The 25,311-nt window shown below is 49.3% G+C and overlaps 1 protein-coding gene across 6 annotated transcripts in view; it reads left to right on the plus strand.

Annotated features, from left to right (window-relative positions):
- The window catches only part of CIT (citron rho-interacting serine/threonine kinase), a 1,313,172-nt gene that overhangs the window by 673,182 nt on the left and 614,679 nt on the right, over window positions 1-25,311 (plus strand). For all 6 annotated transcript variants that reach the window (XM_085636268.1, XM_085636269.1, XM_085636271.1 and 3 more), the window contains exon 22: window positions 9,423-9,597. In XM_085636268.1, coding sequence (XP_085492394.1) covers window positions 9,423-9,597 — 175 coding nt within the window. The remainder of the gene's footprint in view (window positions 1-9,422; window positions 9,598-25,311) is intronic.

Here is a 25,311-nt window from a genome sequence, read left to right on the forward strand (position 1 = left end):
GTAATCAGGTGCGTCCAAGAGAAGAGCATTGCAGAAGTCTAAACGGCTAAGAAAAACGCTACGGACAACCAAGGCTATATCTGCGAGGAGGGGATTTAAATTGTGAAGAACCCCATATTTGCCATCACTGTTAGAGCGGCCAACTCTCCGGTGATCCTGGTTCATTATGATCTGCAGATGTGGTCCAATAGCAGCAGCCTCATTGACCTAGTGCCTGACTACAAGAAAGCGGAAGCAAGGCACATTTTGCAGGAGGGTGAGTGCAATTCCTCCAAGATTATAGATTGTGCAATGGACCTTGGCTCCACAGGCTTTTGTCAACTGGCTGGGGCAGCTGTTTTGAGACGTCCGAGATGGCTCAAAGCCCCATTCTGTAGGCTGGAAGTGCAAACGAAGATCTTAGTTACGACTGGGAAACACTGTTTGGGAAACATAGACAATGCGCTATTGGTGCCAGAAACAGACAAGGATACGGCTAGGTCTCTCTGCACCCTTTAAATCTCACACTGAAGGTTCTCAAAAAAATGAAAATGCAACGTTGTCGCCTCTCCTGATTGCTCCCAGGTGGCCCTGGTTTATCGAGCTCCTCCTGCCGTCTGAGTTCAATCCCATTCACGGCTGTGTGAGCACTGTTGGCCTTGAACCAGGGCTAGGTCCTACATCCGGAACCAGCCTTTCTCCACTTCTGTGCATGACTCCAGAATTCTACTAGTTCAAAGACCTAGACATTACTCAGGACTGTGGAGCTATCCTATCCAACGCAAGAGCTGAATCCACAAAGGTCAAATGGAAGCGTATTCTGTTCATTGTGTCAACAACCTACGTCTGTTAAAAGCATCACATGAGCAGATTCTGCCTTATCTCCTATCACTCGCTAGATCAGGATTAGTGCATGCACCTGTCAAGGTTCACCTTTCAGCAGTCTCATGGTACAGACGTTCATCGGACTCTTTCTCCCTAATTTAAATGTATTAACTCCCATGTTTTCAATGGGCTACTCATTTATAGACCACCAGGGCCTAGACACCGTTTGACTGAATCGATTGCTACCATAATGGAGTCTTGTATGAAACATGCCAACTTTCCCATACTCGGGGATCTCAACTTTCATTTAGAGTCCACTGAAAGTTGCGACACAAATAATTTATTTGACTTGCTAAAAAGTTTAGACTTTAAACAAATTATTACTGAGTCCACCCACAAAGGGAATCACACACAAGACGGTATCTTTACAAACCATCCACAATTGAAATTTAGGAACACCCTGCCTCTGATCTGGACTGATCACAAGGCTATAGTCTTTGATTTACTATTGTCAGAATCAGTCGTCAGAGAACAGAAGAAAAACAAGGCTCTGTTTGTGTGACGCAGGAGTCAAATAAATGCCCCTAACTTAGAAATTGCCCTACAATTCCAAGAGCCGCAATTAGATGTTGACTCAGACTCAGCAGCTTGCAATTTTAATAGTTGGATTAGTCAAGCTGCGCAGAAGTTAGCACCAGAAACCCTCATACATACTAGCAACAGAGCACTTTCAGCCCCATGGTACTCCGTCGAGCTAAAAGAGCTAAAGAGAAAGTGTAGAGCCAAGGAGCGAATATGGAGGAAAGATTACTCTGATAATGATAAAACACAGTACAATGAGGCACTTGTAATATACAAAAATGCAATAATCTCAGCAAAATCCAGCTTTTTTTACTGAGAAAGTTATGGCCTCTAAGAACTCAGCCAGAGAGCTCTTTAAGACTGTCTCTGCTCTATCCAATTTCAGTAACAGCAACCCACTAAATCCCACCAGCCAGTTCTGCGACAAACTAGCAGACTTCTTTTGTGATAAAGTGGTCAAAGTCTATGATGAGTTCTAGAATAGCAAATTATGGACAAAATCATGCCAACCTCACCATGACAATGAGTTCACGCAGGTCTTCCTTCATGAGTTCCATGCTCTAACAGTAGACCGAGTAGAGAAGCTAAATCTGGCGACTTTGGTTCCCCCTTGGACCCCTGCCCTGCCAAGGTCTTCCATATGGCACCGAGTATAATTGTGAATAAATTAATAACACCTCTTCTAAACAACATTCTGTGCGCAGGGCTTTTTACCGACATTTGGAAAAAGTCCCTAGTAAGACCCATCTTGAAGAAGCCTACCTTGGACCCCATCGAGGTTAGCAGCTACCGGCCAATCTCATGCTTACCATTCCCCTGAAAAGTACTGGAAAAAGCTCTCAATGAAGAACTACTATCTTACATAGAGATAAATGAAAAACTTGACTCAGCACAACATGGTTTCCGAACCTGTCACAGCACAGAATCTGCACTGATCGCTGCCACAGAGGACATGCGGGGGGGGGGGGTCGGGGAGAGGCACTACTGGTTGTACTCGACTTATCGGCTGTGTTTGATACGGTTGATCGCCATAATCTCATTCAGCGCTTGGCCAATATAGGAGTTGCAAACAAGGCCTCAGATATTCTTCGATCATATCTAACCGGTAGAGAGCAATACATTAAGATGGATGAACATAAGTCACGCCCATATGCCTTGCCATGTGGTGTCCCACAGGGATCATCACTTTCCCCCACCCTATTCAATGTTTGTCACCCCACTAACCAAACTCATACGCTCCCATGGTTTTAAAGTTGTATGTTATGCCGACGACACACAAATAGTCGTGTCCCTAGTATCTAAACCTGAGGAAGTGTCACTTCGTTTTAATGACTGTATGAGTTCACATTATTACTTGGATGTTGGAAAATTGTTTAAAATTGAATACCGGAAAGACCGAGGTGATCATGTTTGGAAATGACACTTCTATCTGGAACTCTACCTGGTGACCGAAAGCAGCCGGGTCCTGCCCTTTGCCTGTCGAGCAAGTTAAAAAGCTTGGGGTCAAAATAGACGACCAGCTCTCTCTATCAGACCAAGTGATAATACTACCTCCGCTTGCTTTTACACTATGAAGGCTCTTCCTAAGATTTTACCTTTAATCCCCATGGCCCTCAGAAAGACAGTCATCACTGCATTAGTACTTTCCAAGATCGATTATTGTAATGCCCTCTACTTGGGAGCAAAAAGGAGTGTAATACACAAATTGCAGATTTTACAGAATGCTGCGGCCCGCATACTCCTCAAAATTCAGCCCTATTAGCCAAGCTATCTGAGACCTGCATTGGCTACCAGTCCAGGCCAGGATTCATTTTAAATCCCTGAGCATCTTGCATAAGACCCTGCACGGGACTGGGTCAGCCTACTTTAATCAACACATTAAGAGTTATACCCCACAGCAAGAGCTTAGATCTGCTTCAGCCTCTCTGTTGGTGGTCCCAAGGATTAGGACGTTAAAGTAGGGTGGCAGCAGTTTTCTGCACCAGGCACCTAAAATATGGAACACGATGCCCATCAGTCTCAGATAGCAAAGCAACCTGCGATTGTTTAGAATGGCCTTCAAAACATGGGTATTCGCTCCTACGCCTTAACCTACTGCGACGGTCCTTGTATAGATTGACGACAGCTAGCACTAAGACTCTCTACAAAAACCCTTATTTCATTTCATAATCAATATTCAGAACTTTCCCTCCTGTACGAGCTCCTCCTCCGTAATGGCATATGAATGTACTCTCCCAACTTATGAAACCTCCCTTCGAACCCATCCACAAAGCATACCTGAGGTTTCTTACATGGAATGTCGCCTTACTGTTGGCTTTCACTTCCGCAGAAGAGTCTGTGAAATGCAGCCTTTCACAACACAGGAGCCTTTTCTATGTTTCACTGATGATTATGTGCTTCTCAGATCAAATCCATGGTTCATTCCCAAGGTTCCACCACAATTACATCTCCAAGAACCTATTATACTTCGTACTTTTTTCCTGAATCCGGCTTCACCAGCTGAGAGGTCTCTTCATACTTTGGACATCAAATGATGTCTTAAATTCTATTTACATCGTACTACACAAATACTGAAAATTGATCAACTCTTAGTGTCTTATGAACAATCCCAACAGGGTGCTTCAGTCACAAAACCAACCATTGCAAGATGGATTTCTGCCACCATCCAGTTTTGCTATTCGAAAGCTGGCAAATCGCACAGTCCAGGCAAGGGCGCATTCAACATGGGCAGTGTCCACTTTGACTGCTCTGTTTGCAGACGTTCCATTGGAAAAGATATGCCGTGCTGAGATGTGGAAGAGCACCCACACATTCACGCAGCACTACTGCCTGGAATCCACGCACCGCAGTGTTGCAGCCGTAGGACAGGTGGTGTTACATCATCTGTTCCAATAAGGTGAGCCTCTATTTATGGAGGTGTTTATTGATATTTATATATAGATTCATATAATGTTGTATAAAGTGCCCTCTTTCTGCATGGTTGCCCCCACTTGTTGCTGAATTGCTGATGTGCTTTGACTGAGTGTGCCCTGGGCTCCTGTTAAACAGGTACCCAGGGCCTATGTTCATTCCCTAAAACTGCATTGAAGCCTAGACTCAATTGGCATCTCTGGCTGCAAGGTCAGCCCCTGGTAAATGGTACCACAGGTACCCAGGGCACTGTGACCAGGGAAGACCGTTAAGGGCTGCAGCACTTATTGTGCCAGACTTAGTGGCCCTGTACCTTTATACACACACACACTGCCTTTGCAGGCTGCGTGTCTTGGTGCAGAACAAAGTGAATCCCTGTGTGCCATGCCTACAACCCACTGCCCTGGTATAGATCAGTCATCTCTCCAGCTGGATGCACTATACCAGTGGTGAGGGTACAGGTGCATGAGCCCTGTACCCCTACAGTGTCTAAGTCCATTCTTAGACATTGTAAGTGCAGTGCTGCCATTAAGAGTATATGGTGCTGGGGGTTTGTCTTTACGAACTCCACAGCACCATAATGGCTACACTGAAAACTGAGAAGTTTGGTATCAAACTGCTCAGCACATTAAACCCACACTGATGCCAGTGTGGGATTTAATGAAAAATGCACACAGAGGGCATCTTAGAGATGAAAACAAACCTATCACTAGTGTCCTGGCTGAGTGGCTGCTTTCACCTGCCACCACCAGACCTGTTTCTGGACCCCTTGGTGGTGTGCCTGCTGCTCTTGGGGGCCCCAAAACAATGCACATCCTGGGACGAGGTGGTAAGCCTCCTCCACAGGATGGGCAGGGTCCACGAAGGGGAAGCTTCAAAGGCTTGCCGCCTTTCTGAGCTTCTCCAGGCCACTTGCTGCTTTCAGCAACTGGTCCCCACTGGTTCTGACCCCCACTTTGGGTGGGAGAACCAGCGGGAAAAACAAGTGAGGAAGAGAGGGGTGCCCACCCCTGTCAACTCCACTCCTCAGGTGGGGGAGGCGAGGTGAAGCACAACTCTCAGTCCCCGCCATCTTGTTGATGGGGGGGACCCAGCCAACCAAGGAAAGTCTTATGCCCCCCTCCCACTGGAGGGTGGCTCTAATATGGGGTGCACCCACTCCAGGGAAGGGACCCATTGGTCCCAACTATTTACCTACCTGTAACCCCCCTAAATCTAGTAATCAGGGGCACTCCTGAAGCTTGCTTCCTCAGACAAGAACTAACTACACGCAGGACCAAACAGCTGTGCCGAAGCTAACCAGAGGAAGACGCCCACTGTCTTGGCCCAAGTCCTACCGGCCTGTCTCCACCTTGAACCTGCTCCTGCGAAATCCCGGTGTGTCCTGCAGCCAGCAACCTCGAAAACCCCGGAGGACCTGCCTGCCTTCAACCACAAAGACTGTGAACACCGGATTTGTTAATCTCTGACCTCTGGGCCTGGCCGGTATCCGCGAATCCGCCCCACTCTGCACCCGCCGTCCACGGCCTGAGCTAGAGTGGACAAACAACACGAGGATGTCTCCCCGGCGATCCTGACCCGAGTTCCGGTGCTCCCTGACCTGCCTCTAGCCTCCAGCCGATCCCTGCAGCCTAAATCCGGAAGGTTCCCCTAACCGCGACCAGGAGCTGGAAAGAAGATCGGACCCTAAAAGGCACCCCTGCGCCTGACGCGCCACACCCTTGGGTGGCCCAACCGACAGTATCTAACCAACCCCCAACATCCCAACTTATCTCTCGAAGTGGTGGTCGCACCCAGAGGACCTTCGTCTCCGAGCCTGCAGTGCTTTTGCAAACCGGAGACTCCCCATTAAAAGCTACAGGGCTTCCGACGCCAAAACAGCACTCTGCACCCGGCCGCCCTAGTGCCGCTGAGAGTGCAACAAGAATACATCCTTGACCCTGGGGGCCCCTGAGTCTGCCCCCAGAATACCAACTCCCACAATGAAATACTTACCTTTAAACCGATAACACTATTTTCCGCCATAGGATAACATTGACTGTTTTGCTATGAAGTGTGGAGTTGGAAAATCTAAAGAAATTCTTTTAAATTGTACTAACTAACAAAAACGATTTTACCTACCTGTTTACAGGAAATGTTCCAGTGTAGTTTCCAGGTATACTGTACTGTGTAAGAAAAGTAATCTCAAAAGCAACTTACCTGTAATCTTACTAAAACGCCCATTAAAAGAATATGCACTGTATTTACAAAGCATTGCATTTCTCAATAACAATACTGTAAGTCAAAACAAAGTGCATATACAATTACAATCCAAACTGTATTACAACTGTATATTTACTGCAAAGTATTTATCACTTAACTGTGCCAGGCTTGCTTGGATCTAGGAAATAAAATAACTAAAAGAATATTTTTTTACAAAAAACAATTGGTCTGAAGTTCAGACTTGGAGTGTATGAATTCCTTTGCTGACTGAGTGTGTACAACAAATGCTTAACACTGTCCTCTGATAAAACCTTACTGCTTGATCACACTACCACAAATAGAGAGTAAGGTGCTATTTAGCTTTACCCCTGCCTGCCTTTGGGGTTCTACTGGACTCTGTGCACTCTATACCTCACTTTGGTATCGTATATACAGAGCCAGCTTCCTACATGTATACTACATGATTGTTTCATCATATATATAGAATAGCTACATTTTAGATATATAGATGTGTATTAAGGTGTTACCCACCATCTATGAAAGATCCAATCCTGGAGAAGAAAATGAGTTACTTTTCCTGTAACTGCAGTTCTCCAGTATTGATATCTTTCATAGATTCACATGCAACCCACTCTCCTCCCCTGAGAGGTTCCCCTTATAGCTCGACATGATGATATTCCATCTTGAAAATCTGAGGTATTTGGCCTCTGTTGGGAGTATTCTACAGTGTGCTGTCACCTAATTGGTTTTAGTTTTTGTTCCTTTTTTTAACAAAGGACATAGATAAGCTATTAAAGTGACTTTATTGCCATTATGGCCTATGGTAATGATGCATACTGCTTTATTGGGATACCGTAGGCCTCTCACTTCGATGACGGGAATGGTTCAATTAGCAATACTGGAGAACTGCAGTTAAAGGTAAGTAACTCATTTTCATATTTAAACTGAGTAAGAGGTATACACAAAGGTATGGAATTGGACAGAACAGGGATCTGAAAAATGAAATCCAAAGATTCATAGAAAACACAGTTAGACCTCTGAGAAACAAATTAATATATAATGCAAAATCCATTACAATTTAGAATGACTAAATGGGGACTGTCAACAAACAGAAATAGGTGCAATATATATATTTATCTGGTTTGACTTCTTACCCCTGATGTTAGATCTCTTGGTGTTTATGTACTGCAGCTAAACTTGTCCTACCCTGCTGTTTTATATCCTGATTTGGCCTGACCAATCATTTTGGTATAAGTTCTTGTCCTAAAACTATAGTTACAGGCGGCAATTAACTTTCTTCTTTCCTGCCTCTTGACGGCTGATACTAATGAGGTTGTTTCCAGTGCCTTTGACATCAAAACAGATTTAGCTCCTTCATGGTACCAATGGCATATCTATCATTTTCTAACAATATTCTGTTTGCTCTACTCTTAGAGAAAGTTACAGCTAAGAGAAACTGGAAAATAGACAGCAAGGTTGTCTCCCTTAAAACTATCTACAGGTTAATGGTGGCAACCCCCCCCCCCCCCCCCCTTCCCAAAAAAAAAGGCCTGGCTTTAGTAGAAGCTGGCCACTGCTGCACAACTGCACCATCTATTCCTTAAGAAATTGTTTAAAAGTGTTTAGACAGTCATGACAGACAAAACGTGTATACCCCGCTGCTACCCAGAGTATGACTAAAACGCTTAATAACTTGGTATGGCTCAGCTAGCTGTCTTAGCCTACCCACCACTGCCTACCATCCTGCTCTAAAGAGCTGACTTTGAGGAATTGCTGAACTTTGCTTTCTTGGAAAATTTGACGGTATGATGATGTCTGCTGCATAAACTTGAATTACTCTGCGGGCCTTCATGAGAAGAAATTAACTTCCCACTTTCAATTACACTAATTGTTTTTGGATACCACTGACCTTCATGCCCCCTTTCTGTTCAACTTGTGAGTTATGGCGTCTTGCAAATATTTCTTCTCTGTGTCGTCTTCTTCCAAACAGACCCAAAGAATGCAGTTGGAGTATAAACGTCTAACATTTTTGGGGATTTCTTCAATTTTGTCCAGTTAGTTATCAGACCTGTTGAAAGAAAAAAACTCTTATGGCTCTAGATGTCTTCTTGGAGCTGATTATTCATTTTCCTGCTGTACAGTGATTCCTTTAAAACCATGAGGGGTTTTATTATCTGGATTATTGTTTTATCTAACTTTTAATGTATTTATGTAATGTATTCCATATTGGAATGTACATTCTGGGTTTGCTTGGATATTATTTTACCAGTGAATATATCGGATATTTCTCTCCACCTATTAATGACTGTTTCCGTTTTCATTAGTGTGTGTGTGAATGCCATTCTAACATCAAGGGCAATATAAGTTAGTGATTCATTTTAATGTTTGCTAAAACTGGACCATTTATTTTCAGTCATTTCCACCCCTTCATTGTTTTCTTATATATTTAAATAGGAAAGTGATATTTAGTATACCTGAAACTGTAATTAATATATGTGACTGGCCAGGGAGATCTTTCTTTAACCTATTTTCTTTCCATCAGACTTCCATTTTCCGCTGGTCTTAGTTTCATTGTTTTTATTAGATACAGTGTAGTATTATTGTATTGTTTTTAGTGATTACATTGATCAATTTTAATTATGTTTATTGTAAATTGAAAATTACAATAAACAAATAGAGAAATGCTTGGTTACCAAGCAATTGTATTTGCCTTCAAAAACAAATATTTCTACTATTAAAGGAGCATGTTTTAATACATAGCTATCTAATATCTATGGCATAACTCATTTTTGAATCGGTGTTCTCTAAGAAATATATATTTTGTGGAGCTTGACCTCTACTCGTCAACCTTTGTTATTAGGAACATTTTCTGAGTTAACCTTACCATTGTCACTCATCTCGACTTGTTTGATTTCCTCTTCCAGGAAAGCTCAGGAGGAGATGATTTCAGAGCTACGGCAGCAGAAATTTTATCTAGAAACACAGGCAGGGAAGATGGAGGCTCAGAACCAAAAACTGGAAGAACAGCTAGAGAGGATAACCCACCAGGAACACAGTGAGAAGAGCCGCCTTATGGAACTGGAGACAAGACTACGAGAGGTAATCCTAGTGCTTATATATTCCTGCAGAGAAACTTGGGGATATGGTGTAAATAAACAATGTATTGAATGCCAACACTTCTCACACAGCAGATTTAGTGCGACCTCAGAGCCTCTGTTTCCCAATTATATTCAAATATTGCTCAGCGCTAACCATTTTGCAAAATCAAGACTTATAAAAAAGAGCTGTCATAAAATTAAGTTTTATGGTGTAGTGACCTGCACAGCAGAAACTACTTTACAGTGAAAGAGCTTCAAATGAGATATACAAAAACTCCTGAAGATCAAAAAGAAGTATACATTTAAACTATGTATCTGATAGAGACTTCTAGCTGCAGATTCCTTACCTTAGAATTATCCCCAGGCGTTAGACTGGATCCGAATTTTTTTTGTGAGCAGGTCCCCTACACGACGGTAGGTGGCATGGTTCGGCTCACCAGTCAGCGCGGATCCAGAGAGAGCTCCCCCCCCCCTAGTTATTATTTGACAGGCCTCTTTTTTTTACTTTTTGTTGAAGTATTTTGAGATTTTTCTCCTGGTGTGGCAGGATGTCGATTACGAAGGCCGGCTTTAAGCCCTGTAGCACCTGTCGCCAGCAGACATCTGTAACGGACCTGCACCTTGTTTGCCTCTGGTGCCTCAAGAGAGACCATGACTCAGCGACCTGCATCAACAGCCACGACATGCACCCCAAGGCCTTGAGGGAGCGCTCCCTCAAGCTTCTTGCTACCTGACATGCAACGTCGCAACGATCTTGATCCCGGTTGAAAGGAAGGTCCTAGAATTCTTTGCGGAGCCCAAGATTCTCGTCACACTCTCAAGTCGTCTTCAGATAAGTCCTGCAAGGGCAGGAAGAGTAAGAAGTTGAAGACTTCACCCTGTCCTTCAAACTCATCTGACGAGACGGGGAGCATTCTCATTTGAGGCCTGGCTCCATGGATGAGCCTGGGCCGGCTCCATGCCTTCCCGAGTTTCCTAGAGCCCGAGCAACCCCCGCCCAACTCTGAGAGTTCTATGAGGCCCTGCACCTCATATTTAGGTGGCCCATTCCCACCTTTGGGCCCGCAGGTTTCGTAAGAGGCCCCACTGGTTTTCCTCCGGCAGTTTCTCCCCTTGCTCTAGTCCAGCCATTTGGATCCATGAATGGATTCAGACTGACGCCGGTCGTACCATCTCAACCTTTCCCGGCACTGTTGCTGATGCTCCCGGCGGCATCGTCCCCATACTCATTCCGACACGGAGCCAGAGGGGCATCTTCTGATGCCGATCGGAGCCATGCCTTCCAGGTCGGAGTCCTATTCTCTTAGGCAGTGCCTCAGGGAAGATTGAGAGGGTTCGCTAGACCCTGAAGAATACCAGTCCCTAGACCCCAACATGGACCGGTTTGAGGAATTGGTGGATGCCAGCGGACTGGACACCTCCCCAGATACTGACATGCTCGCACCACCTACCGTAGCTACAGAGAAGGAGGCTTCTTTTGCTATGGTGGTTTGAAGGGCGGCCGAGGTCCTGGAACTAAGCCCACTCCCGGTGGCAGTCAAGACTAACATCTTGATGAAGGTGCTTCAGCCGAGAGTAACCCCCTCAGAACTGCTTCTCCCATTTAATGAAGTCCTTACAGGCGTTCTGCTGGGGACTTGGTCCAAACCCTGCACAGGATCCCCTGTGAGGAGAACAAGTGCCCGCCACCGCCCCATCCGAGGGGACCCCATCTTCCTCCTACAACACCCTAAGCCTCCACCTCTTGTGTAAATCCTGGCACATTCCCTACCACCCTGCCGGGTAGGTAATCCCAGAGGCCAGACATCTTAGGAAAGAAAGTGTTTTATTCCACCCGCGTGGCACTGCGGACCTTGGGCAGTGCGTGCCTTTTGGGTCGTTACTCCCATGCCCTGTGGGATTCGGTTGTGTAGGTGCTACCCATGGTCCCAGAGGACACCCGAGCCATACTGTCCGAAGCTATGTCTGATGGGAGAGATGCAGCAAAGTTCACGATTTCATTTGTGGGAAGAACAGGAGCGACAGAGCGCCGATGTTCTTATGGCGCCACGCCTGGCTGAGAACTGCCTTTCTTGGGATATCAATGCATCGCTTATGGGCATGCTTATGGACATGCCCTTTGACTCCTGTCTCTATGGATACAAGAAGGACTCCGTGTTGGAGCACTTCAAGGATAGCAGAGCTACGGCCAGGTCTTTGAGCCTTTCCATGGCTCCTCCCCAATCCCAGTCCTCTTTTCATGGCCTCTGAAGGTGTTATGATTTATAATGTATATAGGCCTAGTTAGTCACCTAACCTTTCACCTACATTTGCTGTGCAATAGTACTACATAACAGGTTTGTGCTGACCTTTTACCTAGTCAGGTGCTACATAAATGTTGTGTGGTTTTCTCCGAAAACTTGCCTCGTTTATTATGCATGAGCATTCTCTGAAACACAAAAGGACTACCATCTACTGCATCTTCTGCATAATAACTATGTATAAGGGTTATCCCTTTTGTCATCCTCGGCCAACATGACACAACAAGGTAGAACCCCTAAGGGTACCTTTTGGGTATATAAGCACCATATCTTTGCTGGGTCAAGCAGAGGAGAAATACTTCCATGCTGACACATTGACGCGAGACGCTGAGGTTCTTGCACGTAGAAACTCAAACACGCAGTGGTCCGGCATCCCTAGCGGGGTGTCCATCTAGATACCAAGACGGGGTCCTTCATTCTCTAACGCCAGGTAATAGGGTTGGGTATATCCTAGGGGGATTCTTGGCTATACACATACATATACATGCTAGGTACATTTAGGTACATCTAGTGAGGGTCCGCATCGTAGGAGTACATATTCTTACTGTTATGTATTCATATGTTTGCATAGATTCATTGTTTGAGCACTATGGTAGAAATCTACCACCCATTTACTCTGTTGGTGCTAATAATCATTTATATCAGTTTCTGTCTTATGGTTGTTTCAGCACACATATTTTACACTAGAATGACGCTGGTTCAATAAATGCTTATTGAAAATGTCCCCACCGTTTATTCTGTGTATCTCTCGGAGACAAAGTGAGCACGAGTGACTGAGCAAAAAGTACTGTACTATTTCCACGATCCCTGATGGGACAGGGTTGTCATGTTCCATGGTTGGCAGAAACTATTCTCTCCTTGGCTAGAGGAGTTTACAGTGGCACTGTGAGCTAGCTAGGTATACAGGCGAACATACCTGGTGGGGGTTTCTGGAATCAGTTTGGACACCAATCCCACAGATTATGTTGTCTAAACATGCATATCCTATTTAGATTTATAGGAACTACACGGTTAAGGGGCTTCCAGCCATGTCTTTACCAGCCTAGCAACCACGGCGTGCAAGCTTCCCATCCTCTGCATGGCTTAGGACGTGGTACCCAAAGACCCAGTGGGTGGGCAACCAGTGGTCGGGCCAGTCCACCACTCCCCCAGCAGCCGCAACCTCCAAACACATCTAGTTTGACCTCTTACCATCATGGGCACCCAGTGGGAGGCAGGATACACCTGTGTAGGAGAGTAGTATCTGCTTCACATGTTTACCCCCACTTTTTGCAGGTGTTTCACTGTTTTTCGACTTTAGTCTGGCTGGGACCCTGCTATTCAGGGCCCCAGGCTAGCTGCTTCCTCTCTAAATTGATTACATGTACTTTAGGTACACTCCAGATTGGATACTGGGGTACCCTTGTGAGTCCCTAGTATATGGTAAACTGTGTACCCAGGGCATAGGTACCCCAGAGGCCTACCAGGGGCTGAAGCATGTATTATGCCACCCCTGCCAAATGACACCAAATGTAAATGTACAGATATTTATATAGCGCAAATCACCAACCGGTCTCTAAGCGCTTGCTTAAGGAACCCGTCCTGGTATTCCCCTGTGAGATAACCCAGCAGGGCATCACAAGGTGAAAGCCAGGCATCCTGCCGCGAGGGGCCATTGTGGAGATTAAGCAAGCTATTGCCCAGAGTCGCAGAGTGTGAACCCATGAATCGAGTATGCACTGGAGCGAGAATTATCGAGTCCATGGACAATTTATGGACTCAAGACCCAGCCGAGCCGGGAATTGAACCCTGGTCCCAGGCTGACCTCTGCTTCCAGGTCTGCCTACTCTAACCAGTGAGCCACACTTCTCCACAGGTCTGCTACTGCAGCCTGGGTAATGTGGTGCCTGCACCCCTTACTGAAGTATAGGTTCACTATACCTCACCTAACACAGCACATGGTAACCTATCAATCTGATAGAGACTACTAGCCGCACATTCCTTAACGTAGAATTATCCCCAGGCGTGAGACTGGACCCGGAAAACTTTCTTGCCCAGCTTTACGTTTTCTTGTGAGCAGTGTGCGAATGCCTTCGGGCTTCAAGACGTGCTCATCTTGCGCGTGCCAGATGTCGGCGACGGACCCTCACCCCATCGGTATGTGGTGTATGGGGGAGCACCACGGACTGTGAGTTTTGTCAGCAGATGAAGCCGAAGTCCCGGCGGGAGCGCCGGATGAAACTCCTCTCAGCCCACATGTCCAGGTCGGCGTCTGCGCCGCGTCCTTCCCCCGTGGAAGGCGTCAAGAACCGCCGCTTCTGTCTCCGACATCGTCCCTCTCCAAGGCCGCAAGGGCGTCGCTCACCTTTTGGCAGTTTGTCCCCGAGGCCCAGTCCCCGGTCTGTGGGGGGCGCGGGTTCTCCATGGGTTGTGCGGCCCCGCGCGTCGCCATCCTACCCGCCGTTCCCCGGCGCAGGGGCGACCAGAGCCCAGATGCAGGCCTCTTTGGCTCTTCCTTCTTCTCCTCTTCTTCCTGGGACGTCTGCGGATGCCTTGCCGTGTGCGGGGCCTTCTGCAGCAGCGCCGGCAGGTTCGGCTCCAGGTTCTGGAAATGTGGTGCCGTCTGGTGCGGCCCTCCGGGGTTCCCTCCTTTAGACCACGGCACCTCAGCCTCGCTGAAAACCCCGCGGGGGGTCCCTGTGGTGTCGCGGGAGGTTACCGGGGCTCGAGGCTCGTCCTCGAGTCCCCCTCGAGTCCCCCTCGGTCCTCTGGGCAGGCAGCGGCCTTGTCCGAGGCCGAGCTGATGCCGCTCAGGCGCCAGCGGCTGCTGGCCTGTGTGGCGCCGCAGGGGACGTTCACAGGCCCCCCTCGCCTCTCCACTCAGGCGGCTGCCTCATCGGAGGTCGAGTCGATGCCTTTTCGGCGCCGTTCTTGGCCGCCCCGGCTCCGACCCCTCCCCGTTCTCCCATGGCGCGCGTCGTGGCAGAGGTCGTTTCGCTGTCCCCTTCGGCGCCAGTCGAGGTTGAACTGATGCGGTGGCGAACTCTACGGCGCAGTGCCGGCGCCGTGTAGTTGATTAGTCTTCGGACGTCCCCTCTTCTCCAGAGGTTTGGCAACTGCTTATTTCATCTTCTCCGGAGACGGGACGCCGCGTTGTGGCTTTTTCCCCAGCGTCTTCCAAGGATGGCTCTTCGCCGTGCCCGCAGTCTTCACCGGAGGCGCCTCAAGTTCCCCACTCGTCGGTCACCCCTCCCCCATTCCGAGCTTGGCCTTTCCTTCCTCCGGTTGGGCTGGGAGACGGCCGGCTTAGCTTACAGCTGTCGCCCGCAGAGGAATTGCTTTCCCCACCGCGTTGCTCTACGGAGGAGACTGCTGCCTTCGCCCGGGCTGTCTCCACAGCTGCGGGAACTTGCGCTTTGATGATCCGGCTGCCCATTTCCCCACGGATCATTTGCAGGAGTTCTCCAGAAGGGCTCTGGTGGACGGGAGCTGCTTCTTCCCTTCGAGGCTTCGTGCCATAATTCTCTCTTGGGGGCCTGGGGGCGTCCTGCCACGGGGGACCCGGTGCCCCAGCCGCTTCTGCACCGCCACTGTCCTGCTCCGCATGATCCTGTCTGCCATTCCTTCCACCCTTCTACCAGGGGCCCTCTTTCGCAGACCGCCCTTTCCCTCCTTGCCATCGGTGGTGTCTCCCCCGTCTGGGGAGGCCCGGTGGGTGGATTCTTATCGGCGCAACATCTTTGCCTCCTCCAGTGCTGCCTTGCGGGCACTTAACACGCTTTGTGTATTGGCCAGGGCCACTTCTTGCTTATGGGATTCGGCGGAGTCTCTTCTGTCTTCCGTTTCTCAGGAGGGTGCCTGCGCTGATCTGCGGCACCATGTGTTGAATGGCAGGGAGCTGGTGGCGTTTATTCTTTGCTCGGCTCTGGACGTTTCGGAGGTGCTTGGTCGCACCATGGCTTCTTCAGTGGCCCTCTGTCGCCATGCTTGGCTGAGGGATAGTGTTTTCCCTGAGAACGTTAGGGAGCGGCTGGTTGACTTTCCCTTTGATCGCGCTCTTTTATTTCACGCCCCTGCGTATTCTGCCATTCAGAGGTTCCTTGCGGGGCTTCGTCCTCCTCCTCCTCCTCCTCAGTGACCTGGATGTCGGTCTTTGTTCTGGGAGGTGTTCTCCCATTGTTTCCTGGGGACTAGTAACGAGTAGCCCTGGCTGTTTGTTCTGTGTGGTTGGTGTACCTTTAGGGTCCTTTCGTTGGCCCGTTGTTGCTGTTGGCTGCTGGCCCGGCCCTTTTTTGACTTGTGATTTTGGCTGTCGGTAAGCCCGGTAGGCCCTGAGATTAGGCCTTCTGTGTCTTCTTTATTGGCTGATTGGTTAGCTGTCTGTGGGTTTCTCTGCAGGTCTTCTGTTTGTCCTCTGCTGCGGAAATCTTTTCCTAAGAGGTGTTCCCATGTTTCTTGGGAAATAACCTACCCTATGTGGGGTACTTGTAGCTTTTACATAGCTCTGTCTTGTGCTGGGGAGGTGTGGTCCCCCTTTCGGGCTCCTTGCTCTCCGTGGTGTCACGGTATGTCGCAGGTGCGATCTTCTTGCCGGCTGTCTTGGAGCAGCTTGCGCTCAGTCTGTCCTTCTCCTTGTCGCCCCGTCGCTTGGCCGGTCTTGCCTGCTGTCTGCGGCATCGTGTTGTGGCAGTTCCGCACTTCTGTCCTGTGTTTCGGCTTGGTCCTCTGTATGGTGCTCCAGAGGGGTTGGCTTTCCTAGGCTTCTGTGTTCTGGTGGCCGGCTTGGGTCCGTCCTCTCTTTCTCTCTCTCCTTCTTTTCTGCCGGTCCCCCCCCTTCTTTCGTGGGTCAGTGTGTGTGTTTCTGGCCCGCCCCCTCCCTTGGGGTGTGTCCTGGCCCTCTGTGGCCTCTGCCTTCGGCTGGCGTGTGACTTGTCCTGGGTGCGTTGTTCTGTGGTGTTGCCTGCTGCTGGCAGCGCATGCCCGTGCAGGCTAGCTTGCTCTTCTCCAACGTTGTGGTCTTGATGTGTTCTCTTGTGCCCCTGCCTCTGGTTCCGCTGGGGCTTTGCGTAACGGTGCCTTTCTTCTTCCACCTGTGCTGTTGGCGTTGGAGTCATTGTGGCCTTGTCCGCTGCTTGCGGCCGGGGTGTGTTCAGCTCTTTTCTATCTCTGTGTATGTGCTTCTTACGGTGGGCGCTGCCTCTGGTTCTACATCTTCTCACTGAGTTCGAGGTGGTCCTTGTGTTCCTTGAGGCTTTTAGGGTGCTGTCTACCCTTGCGGGGTGTTGGGCGGTGTGTCATGTGCCCTACTGGGGCTCTGGGTCTCTCCTGGTGGGGAGGTTCTCTCGCAGGCCCTCCTCCCCTCTGGGTATAGCTAGGGTATCTATTCTACGTTAAGAAATGTGCGGCTAGTAGTCTCTATCAGATGTACAAGTTACTTACCTTCGGTAACGATATATCTGGTAGAGACGATTCTAGCCGCAGATTCCTTCACGACCCGCCCTTCCTCCCCGTTCTGCATGGACCCTCAGTTTGGTTTTCTGCGCTCGCCTCCCTTTCGGTGGCTTGTCTTCTGTGGGTGTCTTTTTTTGTTTTATGCGGTCGGGCTTCCCCCAGCTGGTTTCTCTCCAGTGTGGGGGCCTGCTTTTTCTCTTTTTCTCTTTGTTGTTACCATTTCTACGTTGGGGGTTCTTTTGCCTGTCCTTTGGCTTCCTGCTCTTTTCAGGGGCTCTGGCCCTCCTTGACTTTTTAGTCGCGGGGGTGGATTGCTGTTGCTCCTCTGTTCCGGGCTTGTGGCCCTCTGCTGTGGTCTGTGGTTCCAGACTCTCTCTTTCTCTTCCGGCACTTTCCCATGCTTGTGCCTCCAGACTGGCTGTCGCCTTGGCTTCCACGGTGGTTCCACGGTGTGGTACTTGCACTTCCCTGCTGTGGCTTTACTGCTGTGGCATTCTGGTGCTTTGGTGCTAACTAGTGCTATCGCCTTGGCTTGCACAGTTGCTCCTCAAAGGTGCTCTGCTCTTTCCCTGCTTTGGCTTTCCTGTTGGAGCCTCCTGGCTCCGCGGTGCCAACTGGTGCTGTTCCTCACCTTTTGTCTCTTTTTGTTTCTCTGTTTTTTTTCGCACACTGTTCCCATGCTCTCCTCAGTTTTGTTGTGATGGCTCCGCGTCATGGTGCGGAAAAGTTCTCCGAAACAAACTGACGTCAGCGTGCTGGGGTGGGGCTTATGTGACCTCGATGACGTCACGCCCGCGGAAGACGTCGGCGCGGAGGTACCGCCCCCCGGCACGCAGAGATTCTGGGCAAGAAAGTTTTTCGGGTCCAGTCTCACGCCCGGGGATAATTCTGTGGCTAGAATCGTCTCTACCAGATACATCGTTTTGAAGGTAAGTAACTTGTACGTCACCCCTATGGCAGGCCTTACCAATCCTGAAGGCAGGGTGCTTGGTTATATGTGAGCGAGTGCCCAGGCATGAGCTGAGCCCCTCTGCAGCCTACGGAATCTCTTCTCCGGGGTAGTCAGTGGTGCAGCCTGACCATATACTCTTAAGTGCATATTAACCCAATGGTAAATGCTAACTTTGGACTGGCTGCACGGAAACATGTCGTGTTTGGTATCAAACACCTTGGAATCATACCCCCACACCAGTAACTGGCGTGGGAGTATGATCCCACCCTTCTAGAGGGAGAGACATGGCAGTACTGGTATAAACCTAATAGAGCCCTGGCATCGCAAAATGAATGTTGCAGCCACAGACACAGGTCTGGCCTCCTGCTGCTGACCGAAACTCCGGCAGGGGAGGCCTGGACCATAGGTTTCCTGTCACAGGGAGGTGTAACCACATCCCAGACAGGCTTATGTGTATTGGGGATGGGTGGGAGCACTCTGAGTGCTTTGAAGTCCTGCACTGGGGGCACATTTGATGTCCCTGTGCATAGTCCAGCTCAAACTGGTTCAGGGGCTTCCAGCCCCTGCTCTGGCACGAAACTGGACAAAGGAAATGGGTATAGCCACCCCTCTTTCCAAACCCTCCCATAGGTGGGTTCCCAGAGCTAGTCCAACCCCTGCCTTAGATATAAGTAAGGAAGTAAGTAAGGAACCTCTGTACGCAGAACTCTAGATGTCCCTGGAAAAAACTCTGATGCTGAATCCTGGAACTTCAACGCTCTACTAAAGACTAGAGGACTGAAGAAATCTCCCTTGGGGTCAAGGAGTGACTCCCCTGCTTGGCAGGCACCAACGAAGAATTTTGTCGGTCTGCTTCTCCGAAGCTCCCGCCGGACTCCGAAGTATTTGTAGCCCAGGAAGAGGATTTCCAGACATCTTGGAGACCAACCCGAGTCCCCAGCAAAGCTGAGACCCGCAGCCCTCGTGAGTAGCGTGGAACCGGAACTCCTGGTCACCGTGCACTTCTGCAGGTGCGTGGACTTCTCGAAGTCTCTTGAGGTCGTGCTTGGGCTGTCTTGTAGCCCCCACCTCAAGCACGGAATCCACCGAAGATTGTCGGCCTAGTGACCCCGAGTGACCCAGTGGGCCGCCATTTTGTGTTTCGTCTCGAGGTCCCTTCACGATCCCTGGTCCGTCGACTGGTGGTTCCCTGAGGGGTTAACTTGGGCTTCCCTGGTTGCTCCAGACGTGCCCAGACTCCCTACCAAGAGGTGAGTCCCACAGACCTTGCTGGTCTGCACTGAAGCATCTTTCTCCTTCCTGCGTGGGTTGCTGTTGCCAAGGCTTGTTGTGTCCAATCCGGGCACCGACACTGCAGCACTCTACATTCTTCGTTGGACAGCTTGAATCCTGCTCCTGGTCGTCATCGACGCCTCCTGGTCCTCGTGGCTGAAGAGTCTAGCTTCACCCTCTTCACCTGAAATCACCCGACATCGGTGGGCATCCGCCTATCGCCTTCCTGGTCACCGGCTAGTGACCCAGACTCTGTCCCCTCTGCTTTCAGGTTCTTCTCGACTTCGATCCAGGCTTGGATCTCTTCGGACACTTCGCATCTCCCCGGCAGCAGCACTTCTTTGCCAGCTCCCATTGAAATCGACGACGCAACCCAACACCATTTGACACCTATGCACCCGGCTTCCCTGGGTGAGGTAAGTCGAGTACTCCAGTGCTCCCGTGGGTGTTGGCCAATGAACTTCCTAAGTCCCAAAGGGTTTGGTCCTGATTTGTTTCTAAGTGTCCCTAATCTTTAAAAATCTAACTGCGACTTTCCCCATAGAAGCTAACAGGAGCTCGCGGCTGTGTTCACATACTGCACACGGCCCCGTGGGTCCCCTGTGTCACTACCTTGGGTGGTTCCTTGGGGGTCCCAGCGATTCTACAGGCTCTAGGCCTTGTGTCTAGTTAAGTCGTGGTTCTTATACCACTATTTTAGTGTATGGTTTAGCTCGCCCATAGGGCCTGACGTGTATTTGCGCTATTTTACTGTAATATTTGAAGTGTAACATATGTGTTTTGACCTCTAGTCTCATAAAGAGTCTAGGAGGGTGTGTTTAGTAATAAATACATATATTTTATATATATATACCTGGTGTGGTTGTCTTTCATTTAGGCACTCGAGAGATTATAGACTGGTAAAGTAAGCTGCTTTACATTTCTTCAAGACTTAGCCTGAAGGCTACTCTCCATAGCTACCACTAGGATAGCTTTCATTAAAGGTTGTCTTTAACCTATAACCAATAAGGGGTTGTTTGGACTGGTACAGGGTGCCAACTATAACTAGTGGACAGCATTTACCAGGCCAACTTCTCACAACCATCACCTGCCCCGCTAGGTGTATAACATCAGGCCACTGGGTTCTTCAGATTGTCCAAAGGGGCTACTCCCTTCCCTTTGTGACTACCCCTCCTCCTGTGTCACCCACTTGCAACAGGCTGACTGAGGACCATCTCCCTTTGCTCCATCAGGAAGTGATGGCACTCTTGGCGAAGGGAGCCATGGAGAGGGTGCTGACGCCAGAAATAGGTTGTGGTTGTTATTCCCGCTACTTTCTGGTTCCCAAGAACGACGGAAAGCCTTTGCCCCATCGTAGACCAGTGCCTTCTCAATTTCTTCCTCAAGAAGAAGTTCAGAATGTTCACACTTGCTCACGTTCTGTCTGCCCTTGACCCGGGAGTCTGGATGGTAGCAGTGGACGTGCAGGATGCATACTTCCACATTCCCGTTCTGCCTGTCAACAGGTATTGCCTGTGGTTCACGGTGGGCCCAAGCACTTTCAGTTTGTGGTGCTTGCTGTTAGCCTTACCAGCGCCCATCTAGTGTTCACCTAGTATGGCGGTGGCTGCAGCTCATCTGCGGAGATAAGGGATGCCAGTCTTCCCCTATCTCGATGACTTGCTGTAGAAGGCGGGCTCACTTTAGGCCGTCGTTTCCCACCTCCAGACTACTTCGGGCCTCGTGCACTCGCTGGCGGTCACTAACTGTGTCCTGAAGTCACACTTGACTCCCTCTAAGATGCTCCCTTTCATCGGGGCTGTTCTAGACATGGGCCTATTCTCCTAAAGGGCAAGTCCAGCATATTCAAGATATAATACTGATGTTTCAGCCACTATCCTGGATTTCGGTGAAGCTGACAGTCTGCTGGGTCTCATGGCCTCCTCCATCCTGCTTGTGACACTAGCCCACTGGCATATGTGAGCTCTGCAGTGGGAACTGAATTTCCAGTGGATGCCTAATCAGGGGAATCTCTCTGACATGGTTCAACATCTTGGAGGGAACTGCAAAAGACCTGAAGTGGGGGTTAAAGAGCCGTGATTGGGTCAGTGGCAGACTCCTCTCACTTCCCCAACCCGATCTGACAGTGGTGACAGATGCGTCACTCCTGGGAAGGGGCAGCTATCTGGGAGCGATGGAGATCAGAGGCCTCTGGTCTCCATCTAAATACAGAGTCCACATTAACCTACTGGAGCTCCAGGCGATCCGGTGTTCATGGACAACAGCACCGCTATGTGGTACTGCAGTACACAAGGCAGGGTGGGGTCCTGTGTCTCTGGACATGGCTGGAACGTCAGGACATATGCCGGGCGGGTTCTCTGAACAGCAGGGTAGACACACTCAGCTGAACATGCATTGTGGATCACGATTGGCGTCTTCATCCAGAGGTGGTGCAAGGTCTCTTTCAGTTGTGAGGAGAGCCTTGGTTAGATCTGTATGCCACAAACGAGAACATGCAACGTCAGCAGTTCTGCACGCTGGACTTTCCAAGGAGTCTCTTGCTCAGCGATGCTTTTCATGTTGAGTGGGGCTCAGGCCTCCTGTACACCTTTCCGCCCATACCACCCCTGCCCAAAGTTCTCAAGAAGGTGAGGAACGACCAGGCCCAAGTCATCCTTGTGGCTATAGACTGAATTTCATGCTTGGAGATTGAGCAGTGACAGTTGACAGTTTTCGACCTTCCACCCGAGGTCTGCATGGTTATCTGGGCAACCAGGCACCCCTCCACCCAAACTGTATGCGCCTGGCATTGGGGCAAGTTTGTGGCATGTTGTGCAGAGAAACAGGTTGACCCTCTTTCTGCTCCCTTCTCTCAGGTTCGTCTCTTTATCCTTTCTTTTGCCCAGCAGGATGCTCTTGGCACCCTAAAGGGATATTTTTCTGCCATCTCAGCCTTTCTACGATTGCCTGATCAGCCATTCCTCTTCAAATTCCCTTGCTGTAAGTAGGTTCCTGAAAGGTTTGCACCCTTCATCATGCCTCAGTGGGACTTTAATCCGATCTTAACTTTTCTGATGTGCTCTCCCTTTGAGCCATTGCACAATTGGTTGCACAGTTGGCCTCTCAGGCTCCTTACTATCAAAACGGCCCTCCTGGTGGCAATAACATATGCTTGGAGTGTCAGTGAGCTTCAGGCTCTGTTATCCAAGACTCCTTACCTGAGCATATACCCAGACAAGCTAGTTCTCTCTAGAGCTTCATTTCTGCCGAAAGTTGTCACTCCCTTTCATGTAAGCCAGTCCATCGCCCTGCTATTTTTTACACTCCGCCACTTCTCTCCTATGACTTCACCTTCTAGACCCAAAAAGAGCGTTGTCTTTCTACCTTGAATGCTCAAAACAGTTCCCGGTAGATGACCAACTCTTCGTGGGGTGTGCCGGAAACAAAAAGGAAAAGGCTGTGCAGAAATGGACCATTTCCTGGTGGATCGTGCTCTGCATTAAAATCTGCTACCCATTGGCCAGGAAGGACCCCCAGATGGCTTGTGTGCTCATTCCTCCAGATCCAAGGCTGCGACCACTGCGTTACCATGCAGAGTCCCCTCCTGGACATCTGCCATGCTGCGACATGGCCCTCTCTGCACACATATTACTGCCTGGACAGTCAGGTCCATAAGGGTGGCCATCTTGCTCATTCAGTCCTGCTGGACTTTTTGGTGTTGAATTGTTTCACAGACTCCCTTCCGGGAGGTATTGCTTGGGCATCTGTTCTGCGGTAAGAAATCTGCAGTTAGAAGTCTCTATCAGATGAACAAGTTACTTACCTTCAGTGACGCCTTATTTAGTAGAAAATCTGTCAAGCCACAGAGATCTTTACCAGCTCACCCATCGTCCCTGCTCTGCAAACAGATTTCTAGGGACAGGGCTGTTCCCCTTTCAGGGCCCTAGTTTTCCACACCAGTAATCCGTGTTCGTCATGGCTCTGCACTCCTGGTGTGGGTAGTCAACTGCTAAAAGAATCTGATGTCAGCACATTGGGGTAGTGCTTATATAGAGAACCGCGCATGTCCCATCCGGTGTGGAGTGGATGAAGAACAGCCGCCTGAAACTGAACTCAGGCAAGACGGAAGTCCTCATCCTGGGATCATCGCCCTCCGCCTGGGACGATTCCTGGTGGCTCCCTGCCCTGGGCACCACTCCCAAACCAACGGACCACGCACGCAACCTCGGCTTCATCCTGGACTCCTCCCTCTCGATGACCAGACAAGTCAATGCCGTCTCCTCTTCATGCTTCAACACCCTGCGCATGCTCTGCAAGATCTTCCGATGGATCCCCAACGAAACCAGGAAGACCGTCACCCAGGCACTCGTCACCAGCCGACTGGACTACGGGAACACCCTCTACGCCGGAACCACAGCCAAACTTCAAAAAAGACTCCAACGCATCCAGAACGCCTCCGCACGACTCATCCTGGACATCCCACGACACAACTACATCTACGGCCACCTGAAAGACCTGCACTGGCTCCCCGTCAGCAAGAGAATCACGTTCAGGCTCCTCACCCACGCACACAAGGCTCTCCACGACTTGGGCCCAAAGTACCTCAACGACCGCCTGACCTTCTACACGCCCACCCGCCAACTACGATCGACCAGCCACGCCCTCGCCTCCTTACCACGCATCCGCCGAGCCACCGCCGGAGGAAGATCCTTCTCCTACCTGGCAGCCAAGACTTGGAACTCCCTTCCCATCCACCTTCGGCTGACCCAGGACCACCTCTCCTTCAGGAAGCAGCTCAAGACCTGGCTGTTCGAGCAGTGACGGACCCCTCCCCCCCAGCGTCATGAGACCCTCCCGGGTGAGTAGCACGCTATACAAATGCCTTGATTGATTGATTAATTGATGCCACACAGATCTGAACAACGCCCCATTCTTCTGCCAGGACTTTTGCCCACAAAACATTTCCGGATCCAGTCTGACGGCTAGGTATAGAGTCCATACCAAATTATGCGTTACCGAAGGTAATTAACTTCCTCTAATATCTGTGTGTTGGTCATTATGAACAATCATTGTTTCTTGAGGGACAGTATTGTAATGCATCAATAAAGTTACTATACACTGGCAACTCACTATAACTCAGTACTCTGGAATGAAGGTTGGTGCTGGGATTCAAAGGTCCGAAGTTATTACGCTTCACAATCCCTGAGGGGCTGGAAATCTGGCATGCCTTAAACAGTGAAAGGGTAACTGGCCCAATATGCATTGTGCCAATAACAGCAAGCGACCAGTTTGTTGTTATCCATGACAAAGACTGTTATTAGTGCACACAATTTCTTCTTCGTGGTCTCCCCCAGTTATAATCCGGTCTTTTTTCACATTTTCTTTAAGCATGATCTATCATGCGATCTCCTTTATGAAGACATCTGAGAAAAGTTAATTTGGTAAAAGGTGGAGGATTGGATTGTGGGAAATTATAATCTTTCCTCAAGCCAGATTGCTAATTTGACATCCTCTACCAAGATCGACTACTAATAGAAAATTAGCTATCAGGAACATTGAGAGACTGTATGTGGATAATGTTCCATTACTACATATCAGGTTCCTCACACTTTTTTGGCAGATGTCTCAGTGACAAAGTTTCAGACTTTCGAGTCTGGAACCCTAAATTCAGTCCTACATTGCCTACACTGTGTGATCCTGTAGCTATCTGTGCTTCAGCTTCCATATCTGGCAGTTGGACACGGTTAGAATTGGGCTAATTGCATTTGTAACAGACCACTTA

The sequence above is a fragment of the Triturus cristatus genome, chromosome 11 (genome assembly GCF_964204655.1).
Source record: "Triturus cristatus chromosome 11, aTriCri1.1, whole genome shotgun sequence".
Taxonomy (NCBI): Eukaryota; Metazoa; Chordata; class Amphibia; order Caudata; family Salamandridae; genus Triturus; species Triturus cristatus.